The 24,679-nt window shown below is 44.0% G+C and overlaps 1 protein-coding gene across 3 annotated transcripts in view; it reads left to right on the top strand.

Moving 5' to 3' along the window:
• LONRF2 (LON peptidase N-terminal domain and ring finger 2) overlaps positions 1-24,679 on the top strand; it is a 109,591-nt gene that overhangs the window by 53,207 nt on the left and 31,705 nt on the right. For all 3 annotated transcript variants that reach the window (XM_075336413.1, XM_075336414.1, XM_075336416.1), the window contains exons 2-8: positions 1,386-1,504; positions 5,133-5,255; positions 6,592-6,747; positions 8,926-9,124; positions 9,226-9,328; positions 15,032-15,146; positions 21,133-21,254. In XM_075336413.1, coding sequence (XP_075192528.1) covers positions 1,386-1,504; positions 5,133-5,255; positions 6,592-6,747; positions 8,926-9,124; positions 9,226-9,328; positions 15,032-15,146; positions 21,133-21,254 — 937 coding nt within the window. The remainder of the gene's footprint in view (positions 1-1,385; positions 1,505-5,132; positions 5,256-6,591; positions 6,748-8,925; positions 9,125-9,225; positions 9,329-15,031; positions 15,147-21,132; positions 21,255-24,679) is intronic.

Here is a 24,679-nt window from a genome sequence, read left to right as displayed (position 1 = left end):
TGAGCGTACCTGCCCCCGTCTGTTGTGCGACACGGGCAAATCGCTGCCTGTGGCGCACAACATTTCTTACACCCGTCAAACGGACTTACCTGCCTAGCAACGTCGCTGTGACCGGCGAACCACCTCCTTTCTAAGAGGGTGGTTCGTTCAGCGTCATAGCGACGTCACTAAGTGGCTGTCCAATAGCAGAGGAGGGGCGGAGATGAGCGGGCCAAACATCCCGCCCACCTCCTTCCTTTCTCATTGCTGGCGGGACGCAGGTACGGTGAGTTTCCTCGTTCCTGCGGTGTCACACACAGTGATGTGTGCTGCCGCAGGAACGACGAACAACCTCGCTACTCAACTGTCAACGATTTTTGGTGTTGGAGCGACCTCTCCAAACGATTTTTACCTCTTTTGCGATCGTTTTAGGTTGCTCAGAGGTGTTACATGCTGCGATGTCGCTAACGACGCCGGATGTGCGTCAGACACCGTGACCCCCGACGATATATCATTAGCGATGTCACAGCGTGTAAAGTACCCTATAAAGTGACAGTTGCTAGTGGTCGTAACCATGGATACCTTAAAGCTACTGCAATGCCCTGCCTATGATGTAAGCAACATAGCTAATTTTTCAGAACTATTCAACATTTTTAACTAGAGGTATTTGCTCATAATATTATTTTCTATATTATTATTTATTATTCCTACTACATCTTGGGGATAGGATCCTAGAGATGAGAATACCTCTTTTTGTCCTCCCGCATCCTGTTAAAACAAGTTATCACCTATCTACAGTATAGGTGATAACATGTGGATCGGTTGGTGTCCCTCCCAGCATCAGAATCTGCACCGATCAGTAGATGGGATCATTTTTAACTTTGGCGAGGAATATTTTTTCCCCATTTACAAAATGGCTCGGCAAGTCAGACACTTGAACACCGCTCCATTTATTCTGTACAAGGCTACCAGAAAATGCCGACTCCTGAATGGAGCAGCAATCCAACATGTGTACTGCTACTCTACTCTAAAGAGGATAAAAGTTCCTCATTGTGTTGATCGGTCACACCACCACAGATCAACAAATTGGATCAGTTGATTATTTATTTTCACTGGACAACCACCTTACATGCCAGGTTTCTCGGGATTGGCTTGGATCCCAGATATAGAGCAGCCACCAATCAGTATATTATGGTAATGATGGGAATATCCCCTTTTAACCCTGACTATTCAATCACCAATCCTTGTGCCTCAAAGTAATACTCTAATAAGGAAAACTGTTTAATATGATAAAGACAAAGATTATTAATAATAATAATAATAATAATATAATATTCACATGTGAATTACACATGACCTGGAAAATAAAACTAAATTCTTTTTTTTTTTTTCCTTTTTTTTTCCAGCTCCCCATGACTCTCTATTAACAGTACAAAGGGCTCAGCTCTACTCAGCCATGAAGAACTTCAAGCAAGCCCTTAATGATGCCGAATCTGTCTGCAGGAAACAGCCACTCTGCTCTAAGGTAAAGGGATACTACCGCACTGCCGTGTCAGTCACAAGAAAGGTTCACTTCTCGAAGAAAGGCAGAAAAAAATGCATTGAGTGAAGTTCCTTTTTATATTGAGACATTTTACAAGACCAGAAATTCCTGTAATCAGAAAGTTGTTAGCCCATAAATGTCTATGGTGGGAATATACGATCTACAGCATATGCCATAATATCTGATGTATGCAGATCCCACCATGACATGCATAGAATGGATACTATATTTCTCCATTCAGAAGTGAAAGACGGACTCACCAGGCAAATTGGGTGTTGGAGAAGCTCCATTCCAGGTCACAAAAGTGGGAACTGCTGCCATCAAACTTTTATGGCTACCTATAGGATAACCCATATATGTCTAAGATGGGAATACGCTTTTATTCTCTTGTTTTAGTCTTTATTACTTGGGATTTCATCCTTTCCGATTTAAGGCTGCTTTCACACATCCGGTTTTTGCTCAGCGACACAATACGGCGCTTTGCAAAAAAAACGCAACGGTATTTTTGCCGCCGGTTGCGTTTTTTCCCGCATAGACTTGCATTAGGGCCATGTTGTGCCGCATGGCCTTGCGTTGTGTCCGTTTTTTGCCGGATGCGGCATATTTAGCCCATGCGGCGGCCGGATGGAACATTGCCTGGCACGTTTTTTGTGCGGTGAAAAAAACGCATCGCGCCGGATCCAGCGCAATGCGGCGCGATTTACAATGCAAGCCTATGGACGCCGGATGCGGTTTTTTGCACTGCGCATGCTCAATATCAAGCCGCATCCGTCAAAAAACGGTCGGGCCGCATGGGAAAACCTATGCAACGGATCCGGTTTTTCCGCCGCATCCGTTGCATAGGTTTTTGAGCCGGATTGAGCCGCACTGCAAAAACCGGATGTGTTAAAGCAGCCTAAACTTTATATAATTTGTATCCGCTGATTTAGACCATCCAGAATAACTGTAGATTGTCCTATGTAGTTGTACCTGATGGAAACCTGGCTAACACATTATAAAATAACTGGATGGTGGCCCAATTCTAGCGCATCGGGTATTGTAGAATATGTATGTAGTTTATTTATGAAGATTTGAGAATAATGCAATGAATATACAGGGTAAAATATAAATACATTATCATTAAATGTTATTGTTCATAGAACTTAATACAACTGAATGAAATTATTAAACACATCATCAAAATATATAAACTATTACATAAATATCTAACTGTATTTAAATAAATCATCGGATGAAAGAAGTACATCAACACTAGAATATATTCGTTAACAATATAAACCTAAAATTATTTTTGTACACCACATTTCTTGTGAATACCTTACGAATCGGTGAAGTGTGGTATACATGCACAGTTCTGCTACATTGACACAAACGCACCACTCTGCTACATCAACACACACCCATCTGCTGCAGCCTATGTACACAGTATATAACACCACATTTTGAAGTTGTTTGCAGGCATTTGACTGATCTCATGATCTGAAGGGTCCTTCAGATAGTCAGTACTTGAAGTAATCCTAGTGATGGGTACCCTAGTAGCTTTCTTTACTGTCCTTTTTATCAATGAAACCACTGGAGGAAAAATAACTGTGCTCTTAGTAATGGAAAGGATGTTGTATCAGTGTTCTCCTTGATCATAGAAAGTTGCCTCAGGGCTATAAGACAAACGTTTTTAAGTAAGATTTTTTTTTTCTTGCTAAGAACGGCACCCTGTAGGCCAAAAACTGTCTCTCTTCTTATTGGCACAATCTGCATCAGCTCCTATCCACTGATCAGAATCTAATTTCTCTATCCGTATGTCTATAGAGTGTGGGTTGAGAACGAAGTCCCAGAGAAAACCCACACAAACACGGGGAGAACATGCAAACTCCATATGATGTTGTCCTTGGTGGGATTTGAGCCCTGGACCTCAGCGCTGCACGACTATAGTGCTAGTCACTGAGCAGTGGTGCAACCAGTCTGTGTATATTTCTCATTTTCTGCAGTTTCCTAATATACAAGTGTTGGGTTGCCAAAAAAACAGTGTTTGATAAATAATATAGAATTGTTTGTCTGGATATGTGAAGGAGGCCTAACCATTGGAAACGTGCACATGTGAAGGAGGCCTAACCATTGGAAACGTGCACATGTGAAGGAGGCCTAACCATTGGAAACGTGCACATGCGAAGGAGGCCTAACCATTGGAAACGTGCACATGTGAAGGAGGCCTAACCATTGGAAACGTGCACATGTGAAAGAGGCCTAACCATTGGAAACGTGCACATGCGAAGGAGGCCTAACCATTGGAAACGTGCACATGCGAAGGAGGCCTAACCATTGGAAACGTGCACATGCGAAGGAGGCCTAACCATTGGAAACGTGCACATGCGAAGGAGGCCTAACCATTGGAAACGTGCACATGTGAAGGAGGCCTAACCATTGGAAACGTGCACATGTGAAGGAGGCCTAACCATTGGAAACGTGCACATGTGAAGGAGGCCTAACCATTGGAAACGTGCACATGTGAAGGAGGCCTAACCATTGGAAACGTGCACATGTGAAGGAGGCCTAACCATTGGAAACGTGCACATGTGAAGGAGGCCTAACCATTGGAAACGTGCACATGTGAAGGAGGCCTAACCATTGGAAACGTGCACATGTGAAGGAGGCCTAACCATTGGAAACGTGCACATGTGAAGGAGGCCTAACCATTGGAAACGTGCACAGGTGAAGGAGGCCTAACCATTGGAAACGTGCACATGTGAAGGAGGCATAACCATTGGAAACGTGCACAGGTGAAGGAGGCCTAACCATTGGAAACCTGCACATGGGACGGTGGCCTAACCATTGGAAACCTGGACATGGGACGGTGGCCTAACCATTGGAAACCTGGACATGCGACGGAGGCCTAACCATTGGAAACCTGGACATGCGACGGAGGCCTAACCATTGGAAACCTGGACATGCGACGGAGGCCTAACCATTGGAAACCTGGACATGCGACGGAGGCCTAACCATTGGAAACCTGGACATGCGACGGAGGCCTAACCATTGGAAACCTGGACATGCGACGGAGGCCTAACCATTGGAAACCTGGACATGCCACGGAGGCCTAACCATTAGAAACCTGGACATGCCACGGAGGCCTAACCATTGGAAACCTGGACATGCGACGGAGGCCTAACCATTGGAAACCTGGACATGCGACGGAGGCCTAACCATTGGAAACCTGGACATGCGACGGAGGCCTAACCATTGGAAATCTGGACATTGGGCCTCCTCCCTATCATTGGATACATGCACATCTGATGGAGGCCTAATCATTGTTAAAGAGACTGTGCTGGACGGAAAATACAACAAAAAAGATTGGGAACAATGATGCAAATGCTAAGAGTTCTACTAGTTCTCACAATTTGTAACATCACCATCCTCTATCATATATTTTTATCTCTGTGTTATTTTGGATAGCAGCACATCATTGATACATTTTCTTGCCTCCGGAGCACATCATGACGTTTGCTGTTAGTGTAATCCTGTGTGCCAGTTTAATAGAGAGGATTATTTTTAGAAAGCATGGTACAAGATGCTTGGTTAATTGCTTTTAAAACCTATCACGTTGTTGTGTATGCAGGGACGTTATGTGAAGGCACAGGCGCTTTCTGGACTGGGGAGGACGGAGGAGTCGTTGAAGGAGTTTCTTCATTGCGTTGCCTTAAACCCTGAATGGAGTTTAGTGAAGACAGAAGCACAAAAGGTAGCCTCCTCATTCATTTTATTAGTTTGTGACTAGCACATAGTCTATGGACTGTTAACCATTGTCCATGAAATAGTCCTAGGTTTATAAATTATAGTTATAGCTCAGCTGATGGCCCGAGGGTATGATCAGACCCTCACGTTTAAGTAACTGAACAATGCAGTGATACAAACAAATGTAGAAGGTGTAGCTGTATTTGTTTTACCTATACATTTAGGACCTATACACACTGGAAAGAGAAATCCTTTATTTCAAGGTTTCGTAATGTGTTTTTCATTAGGATCATTGACACGTTCGTGTTTCCGGTACTTGTGACGGGTGTTTCTACATGCACCAGAGACACTAACACACGTAGACTCATTTAAAATCAATGGGTTTGCGAACACGTCCATGCTTTGACATGGACCATGTGCCGTGTCGAGCACACGTGTGTCCGTGGCAGAATGCCCATTTTTGTCTGGCAGCATGAATGTCACACAATCGCACACTGATGTGGTCCATATGACATCAGTGTGACACGTATCAGAGGACACCTCACTGAATTTAAATGGATTTTTATACTTGCCTGTTTCCAGGTCTGCGGTTGCTTCTGGGTCCTGCTTTTTATGCCTCATGAATATTTACTGCACTGACTGCAGACCCAGAAGCAAGTGTGACAGCAGCGCCGGAGACAGGTAAGTGTACAATTTCATGCTTTCCGGATGTCACACAGATGGCAAACGGACACACATTGACACATGGATGGCCCATGGCCCTGCACAACATTCTGTTTTTTGCACGGGCGTGTGAAGTGGGCCTTTTAAACGTAGACAGTAAATACACCTAGATCTAGGTACTTTTCATTTGTGTGCATTGCAAAGGTGATTAATTTTGCAATTCATATACATTTGGAAAATAGGTTTTCAAAGATATACATGACCTTTTTCCTGTTGAGATTTATTATATTGGTAACTAATAGTGATGAGCGAGTGCTACCATGCTCGGGTGTTCGATACTCATAGCGAGCAGTCGGATGCTCGGATGAGAGCAACTTGAGTACCGACTATAATGGAAGTCAATGGGGAACTCAAGCATTTTTCCGAAAGCTTCTCAGAAAAATGCTCGAGATCCTCATTTGCCTCCATTATACAGTACGCAAGTCGCACCCATCCGAGCGTACAACTGCTCGTATGAGTACTGAGCACCTGAGCATGGTAGTGCTCACTCATCACTACTTACGAGTACTGAGCACCCGAGCATGGTAGTGCTTGCTCATCACTAGTAACTATATATTATACCAAAATACTCTAAATACATTGCATCCTAAAAATATTTTGTATTTTTTATTTACTCTCAGCTGATCTGTGAAGTGCTGTTTCCGGTCTTTGAGAATGTACAGGCTAGCTTTACTGTCCGAGCCCAATCTCCATATACTAGGTTAAAGCCGGTCTCCCTAAATGGTCCAAACAATTCTCCTTCTGTGGATGATGCATGTCTGCCAGGAGGCTCAAAGGTAAAATGCATTGATTTAGATAGTAATTCACTTTTTTAGTGTTAACCAGCAACACTGTGGCAGCGATTCCTCAATATCAGCATCGTTCACACTGTTCTTGATAAGTGGACATGTGAGTCAGATGCTCCTGATTTATTAAGTCAGACATTTCTTAATCAAATATGTACGTCTCAAAAGTGGAATGTGCCTTGACTCAAATCTTACTCCAGTCATTGACAAGAGTAAGGTTTCTGACGTGAGGTACACTGCAGCTTTACATGAATTAGACAAGCTGGGGTGTCCTGCCCCAGCTACTGTCTTTTTGGGTCATGAATTTTGCAACTTTTCAAAGTGTTTTATGCCAGAATTTTGGGGTAATCGCTTTAATGAATTTTGGCTTATACAGTGCCTACAAGTAGTCTTCAACCCCCTGCAGATTTAGCAGGTTTGATAAGATGCAAATAAGTTAGAGCCTGCAAACTTCAAACAAGAGCAGGATTTATTAACAGATGCATAAATCTTACAAACCAACAAGTTATGTTGCTCAGTTAAATTTTAATAAATTTTCAACATAAAAGTGTGGGTCAATTATTATTCAACCCCTAGGTTTAATATTTTGTGGCATAACCCTTGTTTGCAATTACAGCTAATAATCGTCTTTTATAAGACCTGATCAGGCCGGCACAGGTCTCTGGAGTTATCTTGGCCCACTCCTCCATACAGATCTGCTCCAAGTTATCTAGGTTCTTTGGGTGTCTCATGTGGACTTTAATCTTGAACTCCTTCCACAAGTTTTCAATTGGGTTAAGGTCAGGAGACTGACTAGGCCACTGCAACACCTTGATTTTTTCCCTCTTGAACCAGGCCTTGGTTTTCTTGGCTGTGTGCTTTGGGTCATTGTCTTGTTGGAAGAAGAAATGACGACCCATCTTAAGATCCTTGATGGAGGAGCAGAGGTTCTTGGCCAAAATCTCCAGGTAGGCCGTGCTATCCATCTTCCCATGGATGCGGACCAGATGGCCAGGCCCCTTGGCTGAGAAACAGCCCCACAGCATGATGCTGCCACCACCATGCTTGACTGTAGGGATGGTATTCATGGGGTCGTATGCAGTGCCATCCAGTCTCCAAACGTCACGTGTGTGGTTGGCACCAAAGATCTCGATCTTGGTCTCATCAGACCAGAGAACCTTGAACCAGTCTGTCTCAGTCCTCCAAGTGATCATGAGCAAACTGTAGACGAGCCTTGACATGTCGCTTTGAAAGTAAAGGTACCTTACGGGCTTGTCGGGAACGGAGACCATTGCGGTGGAGTACGTTACTTATGGTATTGACTGAAACCAATGTCCCCACTGCCATGAGATCTTCCCGGAGCTCCTTCCTTGTTGTCCTTGGGTTAGCCTTGACTCTTCGGCCAAGCCTGGCCTCGGCACGGGTGGAAACTTTCAAAGGCTGTCCAGGCCGTGGAAGGCTAACAGTTGTTCCATAAGCCTTCCAGTTCCGGATGATGCTCCCAACAGTGGAGACAGGTAGGCCCAACTCCTTGGAAAGGGTTTTGTACCCCTTGCCAGCCTTGTGACCCTCCACGATCTTGTGTCTGATGGCCTTGGAATGCTCCTTTGTCTTTCCCATGTTGACCAAGTATGAGTGCTGTTCACAAGTTTGGGGAGGGTCTTAATTAGTCAGAAAAGGCTGGAAAAAGAGATAATTAATCCAAACATGTGAAGCTCATTGTTCTTTGTGCCTGAAATACTTCGTAATACTTTAGGGGAACCAAACAGAATTCTGGTGGATTGAGGGGTTGAATAATAAATGACCCTCTGAATAAACTTTTCACAATTTAAAAAAAAAAAAAAAAGAAATAACATTCTTTTTTGCTGCAGTGCATTTCACACTTCCAGGCTGATCTACAGTCCAAATGTCACAATGCCAAGTTAATTCCGAATGTGTAAACCTGCTAAATCTGCAGGGGGTTGAATACTACTTGTAGGCACTGTATGTGTGTGTTATTTTTTTGTCCAGTGGAGCTTGCAATATAATTTCCCAAACATACACTTTAAGATCAATTTTATTGCAAAGCTCATAAGCATAGTGTAAACTAAGCGCACTTTCTAAAACGCCCCATGGCGGGTTGACCAACTACCTAATTACAATACATGACCTGAGTTATTGCTGACATTCGCAGTTTTGTTTTCTTTACAGGACCCGATGTTCAGACTAACCAAAGCTTCGTATCCAAATTCTGAGCTGTTTGATGTATGTGATAAGTCAGATGAGAAAGCAACAAAGACCCTTGGAAATGTCCTTGCTTGCCTTCCTGCAGTAGGGATTAAGAGAAAACATGCCAGCACCTCTGAAGATGTTCACAGTATTGAGCTCCCTGCCAAAGCCATCCGGAATGGTAAGTAGAAGAAAGTCCGTTGGGTATTCCAAGACCAAAGGTTCACTTTCTATGAAAATGGTTTGTCCAAAATGTAACATACCACTCGATTTGTTCCACAGATGCTGATTGCCCGAGGGAAGAGCCTACCTCACACTCAGCCGTTAGAGAGATCCCGAAAGATTTGGTGGATTCTTCAGATTTTGAGTGTTCTCTCTGCATGAGGTATTCATAATCAGTCTCTTGTAGCATTGCCTTTAATATAGCCAACAATGTAAGGCAGTAGGTAAAAACTTGCACACCAGTCACAATGTATAGGGGAATAATGAAAATCAGAACTTCTATGGGAATACTAGACTGAAAAATACAATGGACTATCTGAAACAAAGTGAAAAACTTGAAAATGGAATATGCATAACTGCTATGAATAATAAGAATGAGAGATGTTTAGCCATTGTATTGATCAATGCAAAGGAGCCCCAAACCAACGCCAAGGTAATCTCTATTTTTGGGGTCCCTAACCTACGTGTAACCTCACCTGCAGTTAAAAACCTTGCTCTGTATGGGAAGCAAAGGACCAAGCTATATATGTGAAATAAGACACATGGCTATGGGTGGGGCAGGGTTCTCAGACAGAAAATGCATACTAATTTAAAGAATGTACATCTGGAACAACATGGTGTGAACAAGGTGCAAGACTCAAAAATATACAACTAATCAATAGGATAAAGAGTTGCACACAGTCACAATGTATAGGGGAATAATGAAAAGCAGAACTGCTACGGGAATACTAGACTGAAAAATACAATGAACTATCTGAAAAAATGTGAAAAACATGAAAACATTGTGACTGGTGTGCAACTCTTTATCCTATTGTTTAGTTGTATATTTTTGAGTTTTGCATGTTGTTCACACCATGGTGTCCCAGACGTACATTCTTTAATTAACAATGTAAGGCAAGCATTGTGGTATATTTTGTAATTGTTCTCCTGAATTACTTGTACGGGTTCCAAAGACCGTATCTGTCAAACTTTAATAAAACGCCTGATTGTGGGAACCATTGCCATATCTTCATGCTACTGAACAGCCAATCTGCCGTAGGTGGAAAGAATGAATTCCAAAGCAGATTTTCCGTTCATTAGTCGCACAGAGCCATATGCTCGCTGTGAATATAGCTGTATACTGTTTCTCAATTAGCTGGATGCATCCTAGAAAGAATTCTATAGTAATGTATTGAATATTTGCTAAACTACAAATATACCTGCTCTTTGTTAGACATTGAGTATTTGGTGCAGATATTTCTGCATAATTTCTGCATCTCTTGGCAGAAAACATGCAGTGTAAAACGCATTTTTTGCCTCTTTTATTACATCCGTTTTTAATGCAGATTTTTTTTTCCCCACTCATTAGTATGGGTGAAATCTGTAGCGAAAACAATGAAAGATTTGACATACTGCAGATTTAGGCTATGTGCGCACTAGGCATTTTTTTTTCATGCTGCGTTTTTTGTGCGTTTTTGACCGCAAAAAACGCACAAACGCACCCGCGGCAAAAAAAAACAAACGTTTTTACCGCATTTTTTTTGGCTGCGTTTTTGTGCACTGCATTCAATGAGTGAAAAAAGCAGTGAAAAACGCAGAAATAATTGACATGCTGCGTTTTTGTGGTCACCACAAAAACGCAGCTACAAAAAACCGCTGTGTCCGGACAGCACTTCTGAAAACCCATAGACATTGCTGGGGAAGCAATGTCAGAGTTTTCAGCACAAAAACGCGGTAAAAACGCGGCAAAAACGTCTAGTGCACACAGGGCCTTAAAGGGAATCTTTCAGATTTTTGACAGCTAATCTGAAAGCAGCATAATGTAGAGATGGAGACCCTGATTCCAGTGATGTCACTTACTGAGCTGCTTAGTGTAGTTTTGATAATCTGCACCTGATTAAACAGTGATTTTATCATTAGAGCACTACTTGGCGTGCTGTCAGGTAGTCCAGCATATTCATGTATTACTGCTAGATCCTCAGCAGAGAAAACATTGATTTTATCAAAATGACAGCAAACAGCTCAGTCAGTGACACATCGCTGGAAGCAGGGGCTCTGTCTCTTCTTTTTGCTGCTCTCAGATGGGGGAGCAAAAATCTGGTGACCGATTCCCTTTAAATCTACAAGGAGAAAATAAGCAAGCAATGTGTGCATTCACTTTGCTGGCATCAGGAAACCCTTCAGGTATTGTTTCAAAACTGTACAGAAAAAAAGTGACAAAAACACATGTGCACACAGCCTAATAGAAAAAAAAAAGCAAACCACAGGCAACTTCTGTTTCACTCCGTGTCCATGGATTCCGCTCTGACCTGGTGTGTAACAACATGAACGAAATTCTAGTGATCCAATGCTTAGCATAAAAATATAATTGAACTTTATAAGTCTTGATTAAAAAATTCCACAACATCCATTAAAATAAACATTTACCTTTTTTGGACATTATACACCACTTTAGTTGCGACTAAGGGCAAGGATAACATCCGAAAAGTGTAAACCATCCCTGGATGGACCAGTAAACATTTGATGACTGATACAAGAAGGAATAGCTAATTAATGGACCTCTGGTTGAATGGGTGACCGAAAAAAAAAAGACCAAGGAAAACTAATATGGCTGACAATGCTAGCTGTCAGACACCTTCATTCTATATGAAAGCCTGAACGCAGGTGAAATCTTGTGAACAAATGGTTGTACTGAATATACACTTTTTAGTAGCACAGTAATGGAGATATATCTAATGAAAAATAAGTAAAGCAAAGTAAAATAGTACTAGATGTCTCAGTTAATCATATAAAATTAAAACTGTTCATGGTCTTGATCATTGCATTGAGTTTTTAAAAGGAATCTATCACCAGGTTTTTGCTACCGCATCTCAGAGCAGCATAATGTAAAGATGGAGACCCTGATTCTAGCGATGTGTCACTTACTGAGCTGTTTGCTGTAGTTTTTATTAAAAATAATTGTATCCGCTGCAGATCTTGTAGTTCTCTGAATGCTGAGCACCGTGTAAACCCGCCCACACCACTGATTGGCAGCTTTTAGTGTATACTGTGCATAATCCAATCAGTGATGGGGGCGTGGTTGGTTTACCTGGAGGCAGTTTTACTAGTCCTCGGATAATGTCCGGCTGATAACTGTGATTTTATGAAAGCTACACTTTAAGGCCATGTGTCCACGCTGCCGAAAATGCGCGGATTTTGCCGCGGATTTCTCGCGGAAAAGCCGCGGATTTTCCGAAAATCTGCAGCCGCGGCACTTCCCAGCCATTTCAATGGCATTTTGGAAATGCTGTGTCCATGCTGCGGATTTTTCCGCGGCGGATATGCCGCAGATTTTGATCCGGAAAAATCTGCAGCATGTCAATTATTGTTGCGGATTTTGATCCGGATTTTGGCTATAGAATTGGGAAAAAAAAAAATCCGCATCAAAATCCGTGGCAATTCCGCGGTAAATCCGCGGCAAAGAAAAGGTGCGGATTTGCCGCGAAAGTCGCGGATTTTCATGCAGAAAAATCCGCAGCAACATTCTACCGTGGACACATAGCCTAAGGGGTTTTCCCCACGAACAAAGTAAATTTATAATTAATAGATCTAAGAGTTGCATAATTGGATGTAATTAAAAAAAATGTTCCTGTGCGGAGATAATCTTATATGTCTCCCTGCTATGTACTGTGTTATGGTCGTAAAACCAGAAAAAATTCCACCAATCCAGTCCAAAGAGAATTCTCTGAAAAATATACAATTTTTTTTTTTATTTTTCAATCCATATTAAAAAAGTCCATTACAGGGTCGACAATAGCCTAATGGGCTATTGTCGACCCTGTAATGGACTTTTTTTTTTAATATGGATTGAAAAATAAAAAATTTGTATATTTTTAAGAAAATTCTCTTTGGACTGGATTGGTGGAATTTTTTCTGGTTTTACTGTTCAAGCCTTGCCGACTTCTCCTCCGTGCACGGTCCAGAGTTTAGCGGCCTACATCGAGCAGGTGAGCCAGACAAAAATCTTTCTCTTGTCACGTTGTGTAATGGTAGTGTCTGACCGTACAGGGACATGGTCTGATCATACCACATCTCCTGGGCAGGGGAGGAAACAAAAGATAGTATACAGATATTACAGCACGGGATCATAGATTATTTCTTTTAGGTAAAACAAGTTTTTAAACAGGCAGATAAATGTTTTACCTCACATAAAGAATCCGCTGTGATCCTGTGCTGTGCTCCTTATACTCTTTTGTGTTCTACCCTGCCCAGGAGCTGTGGTATGATCAGACCGTGTCCCTGTACAGTAACGCGGGCTTTACACGCTGCGACATCGCTAGCCGATGCTAGCGATGGTGAGCGTGATAGCACCCGCCCCTATCGTTATGCTGATATTTGGTGATCGCTGCCGCAGCGAACATTATCGCTACGGCAGCGTCACACGCGCTTACCTGGTCGGCGGCGTCGCTGTGATTGCCGAACAATCACTCCCTCAAGGGGGAGAGACGTTAGGCATCACAGCGACGTCACTAAGCGGCCGGCCAATCAAAGCGGAGGGGCGGAGATGAGCGGGACGAACATCCCGCCCACCTCCTTCATTGCTGGCGTGTGGCAGGTAAGGAGAGGTTCCTCGTTCCTGCGGTGTCACACACAGCGATGTGTGCTGCCGCAGGGACGAGGATCAACTTCGCCCCAGCGACAGCAGCGATATTTGAGAATGGACCCCATGTCAATGAGGAGCGATTTTTGGATGTTTTTGCAACGATCCAAAATCGCTCCTAGGAGTCACACACGAGATCGCTACAGCGGCCGGATGTGCATCACAAAATCCGTGACCCCAACGAGATCGCTGTAGCGATCTCGTAGCGTGTAAAGCCCGCTTTAGACACGGCCATTACACAGTACATAGCAGAGGCACATTTAAAAGATTATCTCATTTTTTTAACATGTCCAATTGTGAAATTTATTCCAAGATCAATTAATTAAAAGTGTACTTTGTTCATGAGACAATCCAGTAAGTGACACATCGCCGGAATCAGGATCTCTGTATCCACCGCGTTCTGCTCTGAGATTAGGTAGGAACAATATAGTAATAGATTCCCTTTCAGACATGGTTAATAGATGGATTACAATCAATAAACTATTTGAAACTGAGGCAAAGGTTAAAGGGATTGTCTAGGATATGTGGTGTGTAAAAACAATCCGGAACCTGTAGGATGCAAGAAATAAACTTTCTTACACCGTGCATAAACCACACAGTTACACGAGGTTACACAAATATACTGTAGATGCAGCTACTGTTTAGTCAAAAAATCAAATTAAAGAAGTAAGAGAATCAGTAAGTATAAGGGTATGTTCACACATTTTCAGACAATTCTGCATCAATAACATATTTCCTAAAAGGGTTTAATGTGGGGTTTTGTTTTTTTATTTTTTTAAGCTTTTTTTTATTATTAATACTGTGGCCTTCTCAAAACACTAAAATGCCTTTTTATTTGTCAAATGTTTAAAAAAAAAAAAAAAGTGTGCATACTCTCAATAATAACTTGTACGTAAAGCAGGCACCAGGAAATAAATCCTGTCCTATATAGACTTCTCCGCTTCTGAAGCAACAGCACCACCACCTGATAGAACGTGGATCTCCTTATATATACCAGCCACGTTAAATAACACCGCAGGCTTTTCTGTGTCATGTTGATTCTGGGGAGATCATCAGCGAGGGGAAATCAAAAAAGAGATTGGTCTAAAGTAGGCCAATCCTTCCCTATGCCAACGAAGATGTAATGTTGACGAGCAACTATACTGGTGCCAGTGATCCTTCATCCCTGTTCCCTTAGTTTATGCACTGTTGGTGAGTGTTTCATGTATATACTGCATTTACATTTTCTATATGCTTTTGTTTGTTCAGGTTATTCTACGAGCCTGTAGCCACCCCATGTGGGCACACCTTCTGCCTCAAATGCCTTGAGCGTTGCCTGGACCACAACCCTCACTGTCCCCTCTGCAAGGAAAACTTGTCACAGGTGAGAACATCTTTTGTACAGGTTTGCCAGGGGAAATAGTTATTTTTTTATGATCACGCACAGGCATTGATGCAGAGATTTTAGATCACAAGATGTTACATCATGTTAGCCCTAAAGTATGCCAATGCCGAAGGATACTGAAATTCACGGGAATCACTACCCTGAAGTTAGACGTGATAATCCTGTAATGCACAACTGAATACATTTCTATTAGATGCCCTAAAGCTGGTTAGGTGGCATTCCTACAGTCAAAACTGATGGATTGTGCATACATTGAAATCCGTACTATACTATGCGATCAGCGGGACTGGTAAAACACTGCTAAATATTTATAGAACCTGTATGTGTGTAAAAATGACGAGAACAATTTTTTTTTTCTGAGGGAACTATCCATTACATACTCAAAATTAGTTTTTGACAATCCGGATTGTTCTCAAAGAGGACTTAGTATCTAGAGTGTATAAATAAGTGATGGCGGTTGTAAAATCAGCACAATTAGTTTCTAATTTAGCTAGATTATTTTTTTATTTTTTTTTATTTAGCTTTTTTTTAATAAAATTTGTATTAAAAGGTTATTCCCATCACTCAGATTCTACCCCAATATGTACTAGATATAATAATAATATTAGTAAATACCTCCAATTAGAAATGTAGTATAGTTCTCTTGATATAGTCATGTCTCTTACCTCATGTGCAAGGCATTGCAGGTAGGTATCCAAGGTAACAATCACAACCAACTAATTGTTACTATATGAGTGGACATAACCATGGATACCCAACCAGTAATGCCCTGCACATGAGGTAAGAGATATGGCTAGATCAGCAGAACTATATTCTAATTGTAGGTATTTGCTATTATTATTATTATTATTATTATTATTAATACACCTACTACATATTGGGGTAGGATCTTAGAGATGGAAATAACCCTTTTACTTTAAGGCCAATATGCAAAAGCTTAAAATATGATCATGTATTAATCTAGCCACTATCAGCCCAACACACCAAGTGGATGCGAGAAAGGGAAAAAAAAGTAGGAGATAAAGCTCAATGTATGCAATAAAGTGCCAGAAGCAAAATGGCCTTAAGGGGGCTTTACACGCTACGACATCGCTAATGCGAACTCGTTGGGGTCACGGAATTGGTGACGCACATCCGGCCGCATTAGCGATGCTGTTGCGTGTGACACCTATGAGCGATTTTGCATCGTTGCAAAAACGTGCAAAATCGCTCATCAGTGACATGGGGGTCCATTCTTAAAAATCATTACTGCAGCAGTAACAAGGTTGTTCCTCGTTCCTGCGGCAGCACACATCGCTCCGTGTGACACCGCAGGAACGAGGAAGCTCTCCTTACCTGCCTCCCGGCCACAATGCGGAAGGAAGGAGGTGGGCGGGATGTTACGTCCCCTCATCTCCGCCCCTCCGCTTCTATTGGCGGCCGCTCAGTGGCGTCGCTGTGACGCCGCACGGACCGCCCCCTTAGAAAGGAGGCGGTTCGCCGGTCACAGCGATGTCACCGGGCAAGTAAGTATGTGTGACGGGTCTGGGCGATGTTGTGCGGCACGGGCAGCGATTTGCCCGTGTCGCACAACAGTTGTGGGCGGGTACCCACACTAGCGATATCTGGACCTATATCGCAGTGTGTAAAGCCCGCTTTAGTCCTTATAATCCTTCAAAAATTGAATATTATGTCTTAAGCCTTTTTAGGAATGGACGCTTTCTCATATCTATAAATGATTCTAGTTAAGTTCAGCTAGAATTGAAATAATGTCTCTCAAAGAAGTCCACTACCTGACTATAATCTCTGATCAGCCACGTTGAGAGAGCTAGCAATAACTAGCCCTGGAAATTCCAAAAAGAGGCCTATAAATGGAGAAAGAGTTCAGATCTATGTGTTTACATTAGAACTACAGTGCATTTTCTGCCACGATTGTTGTAAAACTGCAATGTTTTGCTGTCAAGTTTGAAAATCTTGGAAAACTGTTGCAGCTTTACATCTTTTGTGGCAAAAACAAAAGGTACCACAGTCGCGTTGTGTGACCGCAGCCTAGGAGCAGGCCAACTTGAATTAAGTAACAGAATGAAACTGAAAGGGAACTTGTAAGGTTAGAAAATTCTATTAAACTACAAATATAGTGTTAATCTGCAGGTCAATTACTGTACATTTGGAAGGTGCCCATCCACCTCGCCGAAAGTACAGCACCCCGTCAAAAATCTGTAATCGCGCTCCAACACTTTGACTGGCAGCTGGCTTTGCAGTGCATCAGTGCAGAGCTGGCTGTCAGTCCGTGTGCAGGGCATGATTACAGCCACCACTTTCAGTGCTGTGAAATGTGACTGCAGCTGCACCGGCTTAATTGTATGCCTGAACTCTGGCGGCACCTGGGAGTTCTTTCTCCAAGGTGGCACACTTTCAGCACAGGAGCCAGGCACCCTTCTACAGCTGCGCTCACACGTGCAGTGATTCTCTCTTCCAATTATGCTAATGACACTCCACTCAAACTCTGATCAGTGTTTGAGGCGAGTATCCGTTTACTGTGATCTGATGCTCTCGCATGCGACAATTGTATCACAGTTCAGGAGAAGGTGGAGAATAATTCTCCATTATCTATGTCCACATATATGGAACATCCGAATGCAGTCTGATGTTTTGCATGCACCCATTGACTTGAATGGGTGTGCCGTTCGAATCACAGCATGCTACTTTCGCCATGAGAAAAATACGCTGTGGTTGGCAATGCCCCATAGTAAAACATTAGTCTGAGGGCTATCCGATAAAACATTGGCTAGCCTTCTTCCGTATTATACTCTTGTGTGAGCAAGCCCTAATTCTACTAACTGCAGATTTAAGAGGTTGTCCTGTCTAGAATTAAAAGCCTGCAGTCACAAGTGTATTGAGCAAGGCCGTGCCCCATCGACACAGCCGACTAGTGGGTGCTGTCTAGCGCCGCCACTCCCAGTAGTCATGCTTTGGGTGGGATTATGCACAGCGCATAATTGCAGTCATGTGACCTTCATTCCTGGATCAGAGAGAAAGTCCTCACAGTACACAGTGCGTGTGCTGGGAGGACTCGCAAGTTTGAAGACAAATTGAGTAGCTGCAGACCTGTCATTCTAGACCATACATCCCCTTTAAACCACTTAAAAAAAAAAAAAAAAAAAAACAATCCCTTCAAAAATGCTTGTCACTGAATCACTCCCTGATGAAATCCACTTTAAAGCGCACCAATCACCAGGATGTTCCTAGATAAACTAAAGCCAGTACTATACTGGCGATATCATGCTGATTTTATACAGACCTTTAGTTGTGAGATCGGATGTATAGTTTCTGAAATATAAGCAAGTCAAGTTTGTGAAATGCACTGTTGTTTACTGCAGAATATCTATTGGGCTATGTGCACACTGCGTTTTTTTAACGCTGCGTTTTTGTGCGTTTTTTAGCGCTAAAAACGCACAAACGCAGTGTCTTTAAAAAACGCGTGAAAAAACATGCGTTTTTACCGCGTTTTGGTGCGGTTTTGGCTGCGTTTTTGCTTACTGCGTTTTTTTTATCAGTGAACATTGCCATTAAAGATTGTTGAAAAAAAAAAAAAGTCTGATGTAATTTCCTTCTTCCATATGTTCTTCATTCTCCACTAGTGTATGCAGGAGAGCAGACAGCTGCGGAACTAAAAGGCTCAGCATGCTCCATCCAGGACTGTATGCTGGAGGGAGAGTCAGGGGGAGCAGACCTACAAGGCTCAGCATACTCCATCCACTAGTGGATGCAGGAGAGCAGGCAGCAGCTGCAGAACTACAAGGCTCAGCATCCTCCATCCAATAGTGTATGCAGGAGAGCAGACAGCAGCTGTCTAACTACAAGGCTCAGCATCCTCCTTCCAGGACTGTATGCAGGATTTCTTTGCCCCCCCAAACAAAAAAAAATGACGTGGGCTTCGCTATATTTTTGTATGCTAGCCAGGTACAGCAGGCTGCCCCTAACCCCCAGCTGCCTTTTTGTACCCGGCTAGGAACCAAAAATATAGGGATGCCCTTTTTTTTTTCTTTTTTTTTTTTTATTTCACGAATTTCATGAAATAATTTTAAAAAAAATGACGTGGGCTTCGCCCAATTTTTGAGTCCAGCCAGGTACAACTAGGCAGCTGGGGATTGGAATCCACAGTGCAGGGTGCCCATGCTTTCTGGGCACCCCCACTGCGAATTGCAGACCGCAGCCACCCCAGAAAATGGCGCATTCATAGAAGCACCATCTTGTGGCGCTGTATCCAACTCTTCCAGCGGCCCTGATGCCGGGTGGCTCGCTGGGTAATAATGGGGTTAGAGCTAGCTGTATATTATCAGCTGGCCCTAAGCCCGAAATTCACGGTGTCACGCCAATATTGGACATGGCCACCATGAATTTCTAGTAAAGATAAAAAAAAAAACACAACACACAAAAATATTTTTATTAGAAATACAACACAATTAGTGACTCAATCTTTATTGAAATAAAGAACCCCCCTCCGCAGTAATCCTGGGTCAAGGGTCCCGCGCCGTCCAATCCAGATCCAATATCATCTGATCTTTTTGCTGGAAGGCAAAGCAATCAGATGTGTCAGGTTCCAGGATGTGAATCACATCACACATCAGCTGATTGTATAAAAGCCGTTTATACAATCAGATGATGCATCAGTGCAAAAAAAAAAAAAATACTCACTTATGTGCTGATTACCGGCAGCTCCTGGAGTGGAGTTTGATCCCGTCCGATCGCTGCAGGAGCTGCCGGTAATCAGGGATGAAGTCTCCTGACGGCATCCGCTGACAGGTTAAGCCGGCCGGGCGCCGGCGTCACCGCGAGACTTACGATCAGCTGATGCGTCAGGTGACCGCATCAGGTGATCAGCGCCAGGTCCTGCAGCTATCGAAGGTGTCCCGGCCGTCTGCACACAGCCGGAGCGGCGGTACCGGGAGAGGAGCTGGGAGCGGACATGGCACCGGGAGTCTGCAGACAGGTGAGTATGACATTTTTTTTTTTATACTGTTTACTTTGGTTTTCTCAGCTGCCTCCATCTTCCGCCCAGACATGGCGCCACACGGGAGCAGACATGCACAGGACTGGAGGTGGACGCAGCGGTGACGGTACCGGGAGGATTCACGCTTCTGTGTTTACTGACAGAAGGAATCCTCTTCCTGTACATGTCACTTTACTGCCCACCCCTTGCGCTTATAGCTGCGTTTTTAGTCATAGAAACGCTCTAAAACGCAGCTATATTTGCAATTTGCTGTTTTCATTGCGTTTTTGAACATCTCATTGAACTCAATGGGTGGAAAACGCAGTGAAAAACGCAAAAATAATTGACATGCTGCGTTTTTGTGGGCACCACAAAAACGCAGCTAAAAAAAGCTGTGTGCAGACAGCAAAAATGAAAACTTATAGACTTTGCTGGGGAAACAAATTCATGCAGTTTTCTGAGCAAAAACGCCGCGAAAAACGCACTGTGTGAACTTACCCTTAGGGTGGTCGAGTTTTGCTAGTTACTCCCGCCCCTGTTCTTCCTCCCCCTGTCCTTCCTCTTTCCTTCCTCCCCCTGTAATAACAGAGGCAGGGGGAGGAAGGACAGGCAGGCAGACAGGGGTGGGAATAAATAATAAAACACAACCCACCTATTAGATATTCTGTAGCACCTATCAATCAAATAACACAAACTTTACTTGGCTCTATTTCAGAAAATATACATCCGATCTCACAACTTTAGGTATGTTTACAATCACCATGATAGCGCCAGTATAGCAATGGCTTTAGTTATTATAGGAAAATCCTGGTGGTTGGTCCTCTTTAAACTAGACTCTGTTCAATCAAATTTTCTGTTTTTGTGTGACCTGATCTATTGCTTGATCAGACTTTGAAAACCTCTGGTTCTGATTGGCTTGTGTTGCTGGTGTCCTACAGTCTACCAATATTGATGTTATAGATAATGCTATAACTTCTACATGTTTTCCTCTAGTTCCTCGCAAGTAGAGCCTACAAGAAGACCGTTCTGACAGAAGAACTCATAATACGTTACCTACCAGAAGAGCTAAGCGAGCGAAAGAAACTGTACGATGAGGAGATTAAGGAGTTATCAAAGTAAGCAGCTATATTGTGAATAAATAAAGTTTGTGCGTGACACCGACATATTGCTACTGCTCACAAATGTAAATCATATTGTGATAAATCCCCTCCCCATGAGTATTCTGATTTATGCACTGACATGGGTATTGTTACCATATTTATCACTATGTTGCGCGGTATCTGACTTGAGTTGTTTCTTTAGGTATCTAACTTTGCGTAATTAATATTGGACCCTTACCTAGAGTAACATTTTTTACAATAGTAATGTACAAAAGATGTTATATGAACTTATTTCCTTTTGATTGAAGAGATCAAAAAAGCCACTTGTATACAGCTCGTATTGTAGTAAATACTAAGGGAATATAGAAAAAGAACAATCCCAGTCTTTAAACACTAGTTAATGTATGTAGATATATTCTCCTATTGGAGAAATATATTGCATAACCTATCCTGTGTGCTGATCTTATGTTAGAGCCTATATTGATGGCCAAAGTTCGCCAATAACAATTCTAAACGTTAACATTTTTACTACCAACCAACAGAAAACATATACAAAAAAAACCTTTTCTATATGTTGGTGGTGTTCAAAGCAGCCCCGGCAGACTTCACATGGTATTGAACTGTGCAGAACCGTGATTCTTCTGCTACATTTCCTTTGTCACAATTTACCAGACTTTAAAGAGAACCTGTCACCAGTTTTTCGGCCTATAAGCTGCGGCCACCACCAGTGGGCTCTTATATACAGCATTCTAACATGCTGTATATAAGAGCCCAGGCCACTGTGTAGAACATAAAAAAACACTTTATAATACTCCCCTAATGGTCGCGCTGTGGTGTAGTTGGGCCATATGGGCGTCTCCATTGTCCACTGCCGGCGCCACCTTTCTGCCATCTTTGTCCTTCTGTAGCCGCGGTGCATGACGCATCCTACGTCATCCACACTCGCCAGCATTGAGGTCCTGTGTAGGCGCACTTTGATCTGGCCTGAGCAGGGCAGATAAAAGTATTGTAGTGCGCCTGCTCGGGACCGGCGTGTGTGTATGACGTAGACGTGTCATGTACACAGGCTTTAGAAGTAGGACAAAGATGGCCGAAAGAGGCGGCACCGGCATTGGACAACAGAGACTCCCATATGGTCCAACTCCACCGCAGAGCGACCGTTAGGGGAGTTGTCACAAACCACCGGGGGGGTCACTCAGAAATCCCCCGCGCTGGCTACCAGTACGTCACAATCGGGGGGTAACAAGTGGGGGTCACCCCTCCTTTATACCTCCCGACCGACAGACAGAGCACGTGACGCGCTCTCTAGCGCCCCTCTTATAGTCAGGCCAATTATGGAATTGCCCGACAATAAGCAAGGAGGCCGCTATACTACTTATGCCGATTATTGAAGGGTCCCCGGTGAGAGTAGGGTATATATTCCCCCGACCTCCGCGGGCGGAATATATAATATCTTCCCGAATCTCACTGGCCTCCCCACAATAATCCTTGGCACAACTCGCTGCCACCAACCGCTTCACGGTAACTATTAGCCGAACACACAGACGTGGGATTCAAGATCGAGATAACAGAACAGCCCAAGATTAATTATATAATTTAATCAGCCTAAAGCACACTAGAAACTACAATATATACAATAGGGAATCTACAGAATATACATATGTCAGAGTACAGTTACAGATAAAGCATGGTTTACAACAGGTATGCAATTCAATCAGTTACCTTGTGCGTCTGGCCACAGGGGGGCGCTGTAGACCAGGTTTCTAGGAACTCCCGCAGATGTTTCCTGCACGTGACCCCCAGCGAAAGAACACTGGAAAATGGCCGAAGTAGGGTTATCAACCTGGGCAGATCCAGGTCCCCTCCTACCTTAGTGACCTCACAGGGAAGCACTGCTCCACCCCTGGCTGGAGTTATGGACAAAATCCACAACATGGAATATGGCCATAACTTGGCCTGGGAGCGTCGTAGGCGGACGCCAATGCTCTCATTGTGACAGTTATGAATTTAGCTACAGAACGAGGGGACTCATGACCTGTCTGCCAGTTCCCCATTGGCTGATATCACGCCTGGGGCATTTCCCAATGTCCTGCTCCCATAAAAAGGGTGTGCCGGCATCGTCCGCATGCGGAGACACCATTTTTATGGTTGCCATATTTATCGGAAATATGGCTTGCGAGATATGAACCATTTTTTACTGGAGTCGTTCTGTCTGGCTATTTCCATAGCCTTGCTAATGAGATACAACTCTTGTTACAGGGTGACGGCAGGGAGTCATCCTGTGTCCATTGTTCCCACACCACCTCATCTCCATATCACAGGACATGGCCATGGAGGTGTAAGTGGAACACTGAGAACAAGAAGGGAGGGGGCACTGCCAGGGAGTGATGAGGGATTATGACTGGAGTCATAATTCATCTTCATATCCCGGGATTTGCCTCACACCTCCCCCCTTTTGAGGGCGCTAGGGGGCAGCACACTCCGGTGTTCCCCCGTGCGCCCGTCCGCGACCTCTCCTTGTCGGGACAGCCCGTCTGCGTTACCGTGGTCACGGCCCCTTTTGTGGCGAATGGTGAAGTTGTATTGCTGGAGCGCAAGGCTCCATCGCAACAATCGCCCATTCGTCCCAGAGACGGTGTGCAACCAGCTGAGGGGATTGTGGTCCGTCTCCACGATGAAGTGGCGCCCGTATAGATAGGGTTGCAGACGCTGCAGGGCCCACACTATGGCCAGGCACTCCTTCTCCATCGTGGAATAGGCAACTTCCCTTGGTAACAGCTTCCTGCTCAGGTACAAGACTGGGTGCTCTTGGCTCGCAGAGTCCACCTGGCTGAGCACCGCACCGAGGCCGAAGTCACTGGCGTCGGTCTGTACTACAAACGGCCGCGTGAAGTCGGCTGCCTGTAGCACGGGCGGGCTGGACAGGGCGTCCTTTAGGGCCCGGAAGGCTGTCTCGCAGTCCATTGTCCAATCGACTGCAGAGGGCAGCTTCTTCTTGGTGAGGTCCGTCAAGGGCTTTGCCAGGCTACTATAGCATGGAACAAACCTCCTATAGTACCCAGCGGTCCCCAAGAAGGACATCACCTGCTTCTTGGTCCTGGGGGTGGGCCAGGATGCGATGGCTTCCACTTTCTCAGGCTCGGGCTTCAGTGTTCTCCCACCTACCCGGTGACCGAGGTACTGGACCTCGCTCATGGCCAGCTGACACTTTCCCGGCTTGATGGTCAAACCTGCCCGGTGGATCCGCCTGAGCACCTGTGCTAGATGCTCTAGGTGGTCCTCCCAGGTGGGACTGAAGACGGCAATGTCATCCAGGTACGCGGCCGCGTACCCTTCAAGTCCCTTGAGCAGGGTGTTGACCATCCGCTGGAAAGTGGCAGGGGCATTCCTCATCCCGAATGGCATCACCGTGGACTCGTACAGTCCAAATGGGGTAATAA

Source organism: Anomaloglossus baeobatrachus, chromosome 2 (genome assembly GCF_048569485.1).
Source record: "Anomaloglossus baeobatrachus isolate aAnoBae1 chromosome 2, aAnoBae1.hap1, whole genome shotgun sequence".
NCBI classification, from domain to species: domain Eukaryota; kingdom Metazoa; phylum Chordata; class Amphibia; order Anura; family Aromobatidae; genus Anomaloglossus; species Anomaloglossus baeobatrachus.
This window is presented reverse-complemented; position numbering and strand designations above follow the sequence as displayed.